Source organism: Nomascus leucogenys, chromosome 16 (genome assembly GCF_006542625.1).
Source record: "Nomascus leucogenys isolate Asia chromosome 16, Asia_NLE_v1, whole genome shotgun sequence".
NCBI lineage: Eukaryota > Metazoa > Chordata > Mammalia > Primates > Hylobatidae > Nomascus > Nomascus leucogenys.
Genome location: NC_044396.1, coordinates 61,223,871 through 61,238,392, shown reverse-complemented (window position 1 = coordinate 61,238,392; position 14,522 = coordinate 61,223,871). Strand labels below are relative to the sequence as shown.

General features: G+C 39.0%; 1 protein-coding gene across 1 annotated transcript in view; it reads right to left on the bottom strand.

Annotated features, from left to right (window-relative positions):
* TRHR (thyrotropin releasing hormone receptor) overlaps window positions 1-12,562 on the bottom strand; it is a 35,694-nt gene extending 23,132 nt beyond the window's left edge. The window contains exons 1-2 of the mRNA XM_003256109.4: window positions 12,306-12,562; window positions 10,886-11,759 (exon numbers count right to left, since the gene is read on the bottom strand). Of these exons, the coding sequence (XP_003256157.1) occupies window positions 10,886-11,674 (789 nt within the window). The 5' untranslated portion in view covers window positions 11,675-11,759; window positions 12,306-12,562. The remainder of the gene's footprint in view (window positions 1-10,885; window positions 11,760-12,305) is intronic.
* Window positions 12,563-14,522: the final 1,960 nt, after the last annotated feature.

The following is a 14,522-nucleotide window of genomic DNA, read 5'->3' as shown; positions in this document are numbered from 1 at the left end:
ATCCCATATTTCTAACTCCTCCATACATCTCCTCCTCTTAATGTCTCTCTAACATCTCTCCCTTACCATTTCTTTCAATAATTCTACTATTTTCTGTTTCCTGAAAAACATCTTTAGAGTCATATTTGATTCTTCCATGTTCTTATGCTGTATATCCAGGCTTTACTAGTTTAGTAATTTATCAATATGTCCCTAGGCACCATGGAGGCACCGTGGACACAACAATAAATAGGATCATGTTTCTGCCACTGTGGGATACACAATCTGCTGAGAGAAAGGGGCATTTGAAAAAATTATTAACAGCAAAATGGTGAACCATACAGATGAATGCACAAAGTGATATAAAGGGAAGGGAGAAACACCAAACCCTGCCAGTGGTGGTCAGGAAAGCCCGCTCTGAGAGGTGACCTACCACAGGGAGGATAGAAAGAAACAGGTCAAATAAGGGGCTACTGAGTGCTCAAGACTGGAGGAGTCTGCATGCTGGCTGGCAGGCATGAGAGAGTGTAACAGTGACAGAAATTGCCTGTATGAGGGTGTGTTGGGGGACAGAGGGCAGATGAGTTTGGGAAAGTAAGCAAGGAGCAGATCATAAATGTCCTACTATCCCAAGATAGTGACTTGGGATTTCAACATATAGAAAATGCGAAGATTGAAGGATTTCAGGCAGCACAGCGATGGTAGCAAGTTTGCATTTTAGATGATTCTAGCAGCAAGCACCTGGAAGAAGAACTGGAGGAGGGCAATCAAGAGGCAGGGTGTGGGTTGGGGGATGCAATGGCTGATGGCTGTAATCCTAGCACTTTGGGAGGGCAAGGTAGGAGGATCCCTTGAGCCCAGGAGTTTGAGAGCAGCCTGGGCAACATAGTGAGACCTCATCTTTATACAAAAATGAACAAAATTAGCCAGGCATGGTGGCACACACCTGTAGTCCCAGCTATTCAGGAGGCTGACGTGGGAGGATTGCTTGAGCCCAGGAAGTTGAGTCTGCGGTGAGCCGAGATCAAGCCACTGCACCCCAGCCTGAGTGACAAAGCAAGACTGTCTCAAAAAAAAGAAGAAAAAAAGAGGCAGGGGGATTGGAAGGAGGCTTCTTCACATGTGGCAAAGCAGGAGATCAGCCTTCTTGCCTACAGTGCAGAGAGGACACAATGGAACTGGAACTGTGGTCATAAAAATAAAAGAGAGATACTGGATGTGGGAGGAATTTCAGAGGAGAGAATTCCATGTATAATGACATGAGGACAGTAGGGAATTTTGAAATAGGAATTTAAGGAATAAAAAGAGGAAACTAGTTATCGCTCTGCAAATGGATAGACAGAAATCCCTGAGGGCCCATTTGGAATGGAAACTCCAAGGGTGAAGAAACTATTGTCTGTAGAATGTGATATTCTCTGGCATTGCTGAATAGCTTGAAGAGAAAACTGAGAAGGCAGGTGTTGATGGTGGTCTTGGGCTTTGTTTTTCTGGCCTCATTGACTACTTCTGCAGATTGGAAGGTCTTCTTGTATTTCGTGTTGGCCTGGTGAATGCCTACTCATTTTTCAAGCCTGAGAGTTACTTGTATCCCACTGGGGGCTTGCTCTTCAACCTTACGTACAGTAAGTACCACTTTCTCATCTCTTCTGTACACTGCACAGCTTAATCTTGTGTTTTAATGTGGATCTTTCATATTTTACTGAATGGTCCAGAAGAGAGTATTATTGGTTCTTTTTAGACAGTACCTGGCATAAAATTGGTGCTCAATACACGTTTATTGAATTGAAGAGATAATGGATGAACAAAGACAGAAAAGTGATGAAAGGGTCATATTTTAAAGGGTGCTGAAAGCCCTCAGAGAAGCTTGGAGATATATATGTATTTTTAAGAAGATGATGTGTGAAAACTGTTTAAGGAAAATTAGTCACATAGGGGCACTCCGATGGATTTGTTCTCATCTTTATACCTCTGTTCATTTTGTTTCCCTTCCCTGGGCAGTCATTTCTCTGCCTCTCTATGCCTTCTGTCCAAGGTAGCTCTTTTATTGTGGAGGGAATTTAAAGGTTCATGGGAAAGCCAACAGGTTCTCGTACAATGAAGTCAATTATCTAAGTTTGCCATGTTTCCAAATCAGCCTGTCCTATTTGGAGGGGGAAATATTCCTAAAACATCTTCTCCACTAACACAATCGCCATTATACTGGCTAGTTGCACTTTTGTTATTTTGGGAATTCAGAAAGGATTTAATAAAAGACAAGGAGATTTTAATTAAAATCAGAGAAGAATATGTCACATGTAAAGGATAATTTTTCAGGAAGCAAAATATAGTGTTGGACTTGACCAAGCCCGTAAGTCTGTATGAATGTATTCTTTCACACTTTCATTTACTACATTTGTAAAATTACATGTTTTATATATATATATATATATTATATATATACACACACACATATATTTGTATATATACATACACACAAACACAAAAGTGTGTCGATAAGTATTTAACAATCATCTCTCCACAAAAAAAGAGGGGACCCTGGCTTGTCATATTTGCTGATTTTGTAAAGTAATTCAACCATGACCAATTTTAAGCCACCAGTGTGACGGCACTGAATGCAGAGTTGGGGAGTGAGACTAATCACCTGCTCTTGCAAAGCCTGTACTCCTTGGCAGCTACACACCACTGAGTGTGTACACTTTGGGGAACCTACTATATGCCAAACGCAGGGCTGAGGGTACCAGAATACAAGGCCCTACTCTTTGGGATGTTAGTGAGAGTGGGAAGACATGCTACCAATTATGAGGACCAAGAATTACTAAAGCACATGTGTATGCAAAGTACTGTGGAAACATAGGAAGAACACCTAACATATATGTAGTTAGGAATGAAGCTATATAAATCTACCTGAGAAATTCAGTGAAGGCTTGATGAGGTGGCTGGGCATCATTTGATTTATGACTTGAAAGATAATTGGGAGTTTGCCAGATGAAGGGTGTTCCAGCTGAGAGAATGCAGCAGGTTCAGAGAACTACAAATAATTCAGAATTGCTGGAGCGTAATGTGTAAGTTGGGAGAGCCACGTGAGAGGAAGCTGAAAATGTAGGAAAGGGACAAGCTCTTATTTGTGACGCTAAGGAGTTAAAACTCCAGCGCTCAGGGGACTGTGAAAATTGTACCGATAGTATCTCTGTGTTAGAGAGATCCCTTAGTGAGCAATATGCAGAATGATTTGGAGGAGAGTGCCATGGGAACCAGAGAGGCTGGTAAGGTGTGCAGTGAAATAGGGCAGTGAGAGGCGGTGAACCAGGGCAGCAGTGGTGCGAGTGGAGAAGTAGGTCAACAGGAGAATAATGAGCTGGAATCACTAGGATGTGGCTATTGCTTAGCTATGGAGGGAGGGGGATAACAGAAGAAAAAGGCACTTAGAAGGACCCCCAGGTTTCTGGTTTGGGAATCTAATATAGGAAAGAAAGAAAGAGGTAGAGGTTTATAAGGCAAAATAATGTGTTTTGTTTTAGACCTATTGGATTTGATGTAATTATGTGATGTCCAAAAAGCAATTGTATGTATGGGTCGGGAGATGTCTTTTCTGAAGCTATACACTGAAGACTCAGGTGAAAGTTGTAAGCATGGGCATAGAAGAAAGTATATAGAATGACAAGGGACAGGATGGGGAGGAGAGGCGGGAATTAGGTGTAGCAGGACCACAATCTGGCTCAGACTTCCTTCTCTAGACACTTCCCTTCCATAGCTTCAACAATACCAGATTATTCCCTCCCTGAACGTGCCCAGTCTTTTCCCATCTACTTTCCCCTTTCTGTTGAACTTTCCTTCTTTTCTCTCTGACTTTATTGCTGCTTGTAGACATTCATCCCACCTTTATAGGTCCAGTTCAAATACCATGTACTCCAAAAGCCTTCCACCATTTTCCTTCTCCTGTCATTGATGCCATGTTCTCTCTCATAGAATGTAGTGGTATGCTCAGAATTATTTGTGTACATGGCCCATATTAAGCTCCTTGAAGACAGAGTTTGTCTTTATTTATTCCTGTAGCCTGTATACCCAGGATAGTGCTAGGGGCTTTCTGGATGTGAATGAATGTTTAATTAAATTAGGGAACATATTGAATAAGAAGGACCTACTGCAAAATTTTGCTTAACACTGACCCAGCTCGAGCATTATAACTTTTGCTATTTCCTCCAACTCATTAAAAAAAAAAAAAACCTAAAGGAGACTAAGAACATACTTACCAACCAGACTTCATCTGTCTGGAACTTGGAGTATCTGTGTGCATGTTGAAGAATTAATGAGAGGCTATGTAAAGAAGTATAAAGTAGTTTGTCATCTTCAAGTTTAGCTGATTTTATGATGTTTCTTGTGTGATCAGATTGAATTCTATAGGAGCATAGGTCTTTCTTTTGTAGGCATATAGAATAATTTATTTTTTTCTGCTAGTGAAATTACGGCTCAATTATTCATAAATACACATTGTTTATTCCTAATTTTATATTTGCAGCTTTTATGCAAATACAAAATTAGGAATAAACAATGTGTACTTATCTAAAAGCACACAAAACACACAACTTTAGGAGATTATTAGTCAATTTATAGGATATGTACAAAATCTTATACAGGATGTGAATCAGAAAATAGAAAACTATTCTTTAATAAAAATAAAATGGCACACTTAGCTGTGAGCTGTCACAAAAATTACACATTTTTCTCCTGAACTTAGAGATATTTACACTATTAAGTATATAGTTGAAACCAGACATTGGAATAAATAACACAATTAAAAATGAAAGATGAGCCGGGCGCAGCGGTGTGCACCTGTAGTCCCAGCTACTTGGGCGACTGTAGCAGGATGATTTCTTGAACTCAGGAGGTAGAGGTTGCAGTGACCTATGATTGCACCACTGCACACCAGCCTGCATGACAGAGCAAGGCCTCCATCTCTAAAAAAAATTTGAAAAATGAAAAAATTAAGAAAAAAAAGAAAATGAAAGATGAGCCTGTAGCCTCAGTACTCTTGGGAAACCTCTAATTTAGGCCTAATGCTGAAGAGTTTAATATCATTAATTTGCCGTGTGAGCTTAATCATTGATTAAGCTACCTGCGGAGAAGAATGAGTCTGTTGAGTAAAGGTTCTCTTAGATGTAGGTGGAGCTGGCAGCTGCTTACGTTTACAATTATGAGATTTTATGGTCCCGAATGCCAGCCCTACTGCCTGACATTCCAACATTGTGCCTCCTTTCCTATGCGTCTTACAGGTTTTACGTAGCCTCTCATGAATTCTTCAAAATGCAAACTAATACCCCAAGTTCTAGACAGGTGAAGGCTGGTCAGTAACTATCTTGTTAGTCTTTTTTTTTTTTTTTTAAATGAGTTGGAGGGAAAGCAAAAGTTCTAAAGCTAGAGCTGGGTCAATGTTAACTAAAATTTTGCAGTAGATCATTATTGTTCAATATCTTCCCCCAATTTAATTAAACATTCATTCATAACCCAAAACATGTATTCTTTAAAAAGTAAATAGGCCGGGCATGGTGGCTCATGCCTGTAATCCTAGCACTTTGGGAGGCCAAGGCGGGCGGATCATGAGGTCAGGAGATCGAGATTATCCTGGCCAACGTGGTGAAACCCCGTCTCTCCTAAAAATACAAAAATTAGCTGGCCATGGTGGTGCGTGCCTGTAATCCCAGCTACTCGGGAGGCTGAGACAGGAGAATTGCTTGAACCCAGGAGGTGGAGGTTGCAGTGAGCTGAGATCACACCACTGCACTCCAGCCTGGTGACAGGGTGAGACTCTGCCTCAAAAAAAAAAAAAAAAAAAAAAAAAGTAAATAGCACTAGAAGTAGGAGTTGGAGTGAGGCAAGGGAGAATAGGGAAGACACATGGAAGCCAGTTCTTTGTCTGAGTGTCTTCATTTTCCATGAGCATTGTATGACTGAGGAGTGCTTAAAGAGGGTCAGGAGGGTGCCCAGCGAGGTGGGGATCACTGAGACACATAAGAGAGAGGGAAGAGTAGGTGGCTGGACAGGTGGGAGGAAAGCAAATCTGAATTTTGTCTGATATATCTCATATGACTTCAGCAACAGCACTATGAGGTCATCGTTTTTCCTATTTTATTGATGAGAAAACTGAGGCTCAGAGGAACAAACTTAATCCTGATCATTTTCTTTTGCTTTGCCTTGTGCTTTCTCTTTGAGAATATTATTTCCAAAATTGTATGTGGAAAAGTAGGAAGCCAAAACTACATATTCATTTGACTATAATTGTGTTAAAAAAAAGATCCAGTGAAAACATAAGAAAAGCAATATAACAAAATGATGATGATTTTGGTCTTTGAGAGGTGGGGTCAGGAGGTAAGAGATGGCTTTTGCCTATTCCTAGTTTTCTATATTTTCCGTAATACACATGATTGCTTTTATAGCATCATTGTCATTATCACCAATAACAGCAAAAGGAGTGCATTACTTTAAAAAGGAAAGTTGTGCCAGGCGCGGTGGCTCAAGCCTGTAATCCCAGCACTTTGGAAGGCCGAGACTGGCGTATCACCTGAGGTCAGGAGTTCGAGACCAGTCTGGCCAACATGGTGAAACCCTGTCTCTACTAAAAATAGAAAAAAATTAGCCAGGTGTGTTGGCACACACCTGTAATCCCAGCTACTCGGGGGGCTGAGACAGAAGAATCTCTAGAATCCTGGGGGTGGAGGTTGAGTGAGCTGAGATACTGCCACTGCATTCCAGCCTGGGCTACAGAGGGAGACTCGATCTCAAAAATAAATAAATAAAATAAAAATAAATAAATAAATAAATAATAAATAAAAAGGAAAGTTGATTCTGTTTCTTGGGCTACCAATATTTCTTCTAGATGTTTAATAGTTTCATGGAAACAAAGACTGATATTTTTAAGGCTTGATGAGTCAAGTGAATTCCATAGTAAAAATTCTGCCATTACTCTTAGAGCTTCTATTAAGACTATGTTACATGGTTTCTCTACTAGTTATTGTGTAAGAATTAAGAAAAAAATTATTGAAGCAACTCCATTGAAAATAAAACTGGTAGCCTGTTTTATAAATCTATAAAATATTCTGCATATTTCTGCATCCTGTAGAAAGTACATATTTGAATTGAATGTATTTATTGATTTTACATTTTAATAAGATGTTCAGGTGTTTCTGTGCTTTCAAAATACCAAAAATCCAATCAATTACATAGAAATACACAGTCAATGATAGACATATTGTATCTACATAATGTTGAACCCCTGAATTGACTGAACTGAGGGACTCTTGAGGCATTGTGTAGATAGAGCTGAAATGAGACAAATATGATAATTTAAACAATGCCTCCTTTATATTAAAACAACCAACTATAAAAGCAATATATTTAGTCAGTGAGATAATCCTTTTGGTTTACACAATTCCAAGCCATAAGTTTGGGTAACTTACTGAATTTACCCAACATTTAGATGTTTTCCTAAAATATAATTGAATCCCTGAATAAAAGAGAACAAAGATTTTGGCCTGGATTTTCTGCATAGAGAATGAAAGTTAAAAACAAATAAGCAAGGAAAAAAACTCACATTTGTCCCTTACGTGTAAATGCTCTTTTGCTTCCTTTTTAAATGTGGCTCTTTTAGGCTATGCATATTTGAATTTAAGAACTTGGTTAGAAAGACCTGACCCAGATGAGTATTTATTAAACTGTAAATTAAACTTTCCTAGAAGAAAAAAACGCAGAGAAAATATTAAAATTAAAGTCCTTTGGCTATAGAAGGTGGAGGTTTGAACCTTTCAAAGATTTCAGAAAATAACTATTTTGGAAGAAGAAAAAAGCAGGTCACTAATTTTGTACAAAACTGGCTCCCCTTCACTGTTCTCATTCCCACCGATCGGGGCACCACATTCTTCCAGACTCAGAATCCTGGGACCATATTGAATTGTCCTTTCTTCATCCTTTATGTCTAATATGTTCACATCACACCCTTTCTTTCTTTGAAACATCTTTCTGGTATACTCTTTAAATTCTCCTGATAAAGGATCTTACTGACTCATGCCTGTATCACTACTAACAACTTCCAAAGTGGTCTTTCTTCCACCAATCTCTCTCTCTTCAAATCTGCCTCCCTCACAGCTGTCAGATTTCTCATCCCTGAACACCATTTCATCATTGCTGCTCCCTGCTCATCACTCACATTCTTTGTTGCCTCTGCATTAAGTTCAAACTCCTTTCTTTGCCTGATTGTCTGGATCCTCCACAGCCTTCTCTGTCTCTCTCTTTCTCTTCTTTCATTTTCACACATCAATCCAGTCTTTATTTTTACCACTCCCACAAATGCATCATTCATTTCAGACAACTAAGTCGCTCCATCCCATAAGTCCCACTCTATGTGCCCCTTCTTGGCCCCTCTCCAAACCCACGTCATTCTCATCCCAGCCACTATGTCTTGTCCTTTATGCATGGAATACTGTCCTTCTTGACTTTTACTTTTCAAATTATCTTCATCCTTCCAGAGTCATCTCAAATGCCACCTCTTCCATGAAGACTTCTCTGATACCTGTAGCCCGGTGATTTTCCTTCTTTTCTCTGAACTCCCATCCCATCTATAATCAGGGTTGAATTACAAGGCACATTACTTAAATACACTCCTATTGGCTTATATGTCACTCCATGTTTCTCAATTAGGGTGTTATTGGTATTTGCAACAAGGGAACTTCATTTCTTATTCTTGGAGGCTGACAGTGGTGTTAATGTGACAATCCCAAATGCTCAGAATGTGTTTCCAAATGCTCTAATTGTTTAAAAAAACTCCTTAAAGAAGTTACCATGTCATATACACATTTGTTCAACAAGTAATCTTTGTTAAAGCAGTGAATGTGTATTTTTAAGGAAAAACCTGTAGTTCCCTCACAGTTGCCAATATATTTTTAAAAATTAAGAAGGAGCCTAGTTAACACTCAGGCATTAATCACCACTCCACTTTAGGCATCTTTCATGGATCCTCACACTGATCTTGGATATTGCTATTTATCTCATTTAACAGATGACAAAACTAAGGCTCACAGAGTTCTACTTATCCAAGTTTATAGAGTTTGAATGGAATCCTGGCATTTAAGCCCAAGGTTGTTTGGAGCCAAGTCTTTGGCTTTTTCTTCTATCATATAGCCTCTGTAAAGACAGCTTACCGGTAACAGCTTTGAAATAAGACTGTGAACATGTAACATAATTAGCAAATTAAAGCATATTAATGCTGATGGGTACTAATGACTGTAATGGAAACAAAGGACATTAGACAAGACAAACAAGTTTTAAAAATTTATAACAGGAATGCAAATTGGAGTCTAATGAATGAATTTACTCCCTGACCTTCCTTGTTGCAGACATTAACCCATGTTTGGTGTCTAATTGAGATGTACATATTCTTTAATTTCTTATTACATTTGTTAACGTTTGTCTTGGAAGATAGTCAATAGATCTCTCTAGATTTCAATTAATCAAGTTTTGGGTAATAAATGGCCAAATAAGCCTTATATTAGGTATCTCACTGCTAGATCCAAGACAAAAGAAATCTAAGAGCTGACAATAGTTGTTTAGGTCTTTCTTCTGTCATCTAGTTATCTTTAATAATAAGTATTATATAAACCAAGTATTACAGCACCATTTAAAATGCAGTATATGTTTCCTTTAATTTATGGCTCATTATTCATTTCATGCATGTCTAAAACACTTAAAATTTTTAGCAGTTTATTTCGTTGTGTCCAGTTACGATGCATATATCAGCTAGAGTTTATGAAGTAACCGTGTGAATGATTCATAGGTATACTTTTTTTACAAAGTACACTCAGTTTCTAGCTATGTACACAGAAAGAACTATATTCTTTTCAAGAAATATGAGAAAATTCAACCCATTTAAAAGTATCAGCATGTTGATTTCAAGTTTAGCTTTCTTTTTCAGCTATGAGAATAGATATCATCTGTTCATTATGTTTAACAAAGAAGGAAAAGAAACTTAAAGCTAAGTTTGTAAGTAACTTAGAACAATTGTATAAATATAGATAAATGTGTAAATGATATAAAAGTATTTTACTCTTGTATCATTTCAAAAATACTGAAATAAAGTTTTGCACTTGGTTCACTAGTAAAACCACTATTCAACTAATTATATGGGCATTCAGGTGACCTGAAAGTATAAAAGAATTTTTAGGTATGCTTAGGAAAAAACCGATTTTTAAAAAAAATTTCAGTCATTCTTTATGAAAAATTGAGCTTGATGTTGTATATTTTATTAGAACATTTCCTGAGCAAAGTGCATTTTCAGCTTCTGCATGCTGGGACACTGTGTAGGGAGCTGGAGGAGAGGGTGATAGAATCTTTCCCCACTAAGACTACCAAAAATAAGTCCAGGAACCTTTCTCAGGTATATGTCTCCATTGTGAGTAACTATAGAATGGCAAAGAAAGTTTCATTTTTTAAAACTAACCTATTTTCAAACTGTCTTGTCAAATATTTGTTGTGCAATAGAATTTTTAAAGATAATTATTTATCATGCAATAGAATTCTTTACTACAGAAGCCAGAAATTATCCAAATAGTCCGATAACATTTCCAGAGAGGCACAAACATATTAAAGGTGAATTTCTAGAGTTTCTGTTTATATTTCTTTGTATCTTAATAGCACCTGAACTGATACCTGCTGATGTGCTATCAAATTTTCCCTATCTATTTTTCGATCTTCAGTTGCTTTAGAGATGGATTTAATATGTTAGGCAGAAGCTTACACTGTGAAACATTTGCATGATGGTATTTTGGTTTCGCCATCAGCTAAACAGGGCAAAGTTGTTCCCATCTCCAGGGAACTCTATCCCATATTTCCTCTATTGACTTGGAGTTTCAGTTTTGCTTACCTGCTTCCTTGAAGATACTGTGCTGTTGAAACATCTATTAGAGGTATTTACATTCAAATTTGTGTTCTGATGGGTTGAGTCATTTTTCCATGTCTTAGAGTTTTCTTTAGGATCTGAAGGAATGGGATTTAAGAAAAGGATTCTAGCTATGAATCCATAGAGGACGGTAGCCAGGATCATTGGCACAACATAAAAGACACCAAAGTCCATTAGGTAAATAGGTGAGTAGTAATTCCTGGAGATCTTGTAGCCACAGGATATCACAATAGCATCTTTGTAGGTGCTAATATTGAGATCCAGCAAGAAGAACCAGAGCATACAATAAAGAGATGTGAAAGCCCAGACAAAGATGATAATCTTTTTGGCTCTGGAAAACGTGCAGAGAAACTGGGCTTTGATGGGGTGACAGATTGCTATGTACCTCTCAATGGTAAAGGCTGTTATTGAACAAGAGGATGCATTAATTCCCAAATACTGGAGGTAAGTAATGCAGAGGCATCCAACATAGCCATAGACCCAGGAACCGTAGATACTGTCTGTTATGTTGGGGAGGCCTGCGGCCACCAAGACCGTGAGATCAGCTACTGCCAGGCTCACCAGGTAGCAGTTTGTGGGGGTCCTCATGTGCTTGGTTCTCATGACAACCAGGACTACCATGATGTTGCCTACAATGCCCAGGCCACAAATAATAAGCACAAGTAAGATGGTGACCACCTGGTATTCTAAGGCCACCACTGCTCGTGGCTGAAGCTGTGTTTGGTTCAGTTCATTGACTGTCTCGTTTTCCATCTTTAGTGGCTTAAAGTTTCTCGGGAACACTGACTTCTCAAAACATCTTTCCAGCGCTCACCTTTATTGCAGCAGTTCCGTCCCCCTGTGAAGGGTCATAGTACATATTCATTAACAGTGTTAAAATTTCTGATCAAGTCCCAATCACAAATAACCCTCACTTCCACTCCTTTCACTTCCCATTTTTCTATGGGAATAGGGCTCATGTGTACTTCTTAAAACTTCTTTTATTGCATCTCTGGTGTAGAATGGAGTAACTATTTTGACCAGCTCACATTAAGAGGGACCAGTTCCCTCTTAATGGAGAAAAATGCTTAAGGAAAGAGAAACAGTAAAAACTCCTTGTTTTGTAACAGTGCCCAATTGAAAAAAACTAAACACTATCTACTAACTGAAAAATAAATACGAATACACCTCTTAGATGCCTGGCAAAAGTATAATAAAGAAGAAAAAGATCCCAGAGGAAAAAGCCAAGAAGCTCAATAATCAAGCTTGTTACAAATTTAGCTGTTGCCTCTTTTGCTCTCAGAGTGTGAGATGTCTTTGGTATAAAATAGCAAGCCTTTGAAAGATGACATTTCCCCATGCCCCCTGCCCCACAGATTCAAGAGAGGACAATTTCTTCTCTTACCTTATCCTCTGTAGCGCTGCCTGATTTTCTGGGTAGATGAAGTGGTAATAGTTCCAAGTTTCTAATCTTGCAGAAAATCTTATCTACTCTATTTGAGAGGAAGACCACTTAGCAGTGCTCAGTCTTTAAAACTGCAGTTTCTCTAAACCCTCCACAGCCCTTTCCAACTAATGACAAACCACAGAGCCGCAGCAGAAGCAGAAGCAGCAGCAGGAGCAGCAGCAGTGAGGCTGTCAAATCATAGATCGTCACCTAATGAGAACATACACGCTCGCTTGCTCTCTCACAGAGACACACATACACACACACACATACATTCACACACACTCACAGATGCCAGTCAGTCCTCACTGATTCAGAGTCTTCTGCTCTTGGAGGATTTACTATTAAATGTGCTGATGAGACAGTCTTTAATTTGGAAAGCTGAATCACAAGCCAGGGGTCTAGAAGCAGCTGGCTTTGTCGTTGCTGATCGTCTAAGTTCTGCAGAAACTCTAGTACCTGAGCTGCTCTGAAATACATTTACACTCCTTGCTTGATAGGACTTTGGAGCTAGCAAATCCTTCTCAGTCTAGACACGGCCCTTGAAGCTTGAAATATCTGTCTGAGCTGAAATCAACCTTTCTCTATTATGAAAACTCTTGTACTGTTTAAGTGAATCAGTACAATTGGCTTCCTCCTCTCATATTTTGTGAATGGAAAATTAGTTAAAGTTGATTGCAAACCATTTTAGCTGCAATCTTCTGATGCTTATAACAATTATTTTTAAAAGGCCTCTTTGAGATCAGAACATCAATTTAAACTGCGTAGGGTCTGTTAAGTTTTTCAACTCTTATTTCTGGACCACTTTATAGAATCTCTCTATCAGCCCTGGGTGCTTTTCCCCTTCACCTGTCCTCTGGATTTCCAATCACATGAACCACCCAGCAATGTTTTGTCTCAGTTTATTTCTAGGTGGAAAAATCATCTAGTAAAAATCTATACTAGTGCCATTCTGTTACCAAGCCTCTGAAATGAAAATTTATAGACACGTCTTTTGAAGAAAAGTACACTTCAGCATTATTATTTCTCTAAAGTAGCCAGTGGGCAAATCTATAGTTTTTTTTTGTTTTTTTTTTTAACTTTGAGACAGGATCTCACTCTGTCACCCAGACTGAAGCACAGTGGCATGATCACAGCTCACTGCAGCCTCAACCTCCCGGGCTCAAATGATCCTCCCACCTCAGCCTCCTGTGTAGCGGAGACTACAGGTGCACACCACCACGCTCAGCTAAGTTTTGTATTTTTTTGTAGAGATGGGGTTTTGTTGTTTTGCACAGGTTGGTCTTGAACTTCTGGGCTCAAGTGACCCACCCACCTCAGCCTTCCAAAGTGCTGGGATTACAGGTGTGAGGCACTATGCCTGGTCTTAAATCTGTATTTTTTAAATGGAAGCTCAGAAAACATGTATCTTTTCTCAAGATGCCAACTAGATACATCAAATGCTGATGCTTCTCCACTTTTATTTTATTAACTGACAATGAAAAATACCCTTAGCTAAATTTCCTGTAAGGTAACTGGTGGATTGAGAATAGACCTCTAAGCTGGGCGCAGTGGCTCATGCTTGTGATCCCACCAGCACTTTGGGAGGCCAAGGTGGGCAGATCACCAGAGGTCAGGAGTTTGAGACCAGCCTGGCCAACATGGCAAAACTCCGTCTCTGCTAAAAATACAAAAATTAGCCGGGCGTGGTGGCACACGCCTGTAAATCATAACTACTCGGGAGCCTGAGGCAGGAGAATCTCTCGAACCCGGGAGGCAGAGGTTGCAGTAAGCCAAGATCACGCCATTGTACTCCAGCCTGGGCGACAAGAGCAAAACTCTGTCTCAAAAAAATAAAAAACAAACCCAAACAACAACAACAACAACCACTAACAAAAAACACCAAAACCTCTAGAAGAGATCAATGGAAGAGTCTATTTTGAGTAGACAGGACAATAGGGATATCAAAAACATGCACAAGGCCGGGTAACAATGAGATGAAGGTGAAAGTGAAGTTCTGGATGATATTGAATGACTGTCACCCATTGAACCATTGAGGAATCCTTGAATACCCATTTCTCCTTCCCAATTATTTGTAGTTACAAATTAATGACCTGTGAGCCCACGTTCAGCCTTCAGACATGTATTGTTTGGCCTATACATGGTAAGCCCAAGGGATTTAACACAATTTATTAT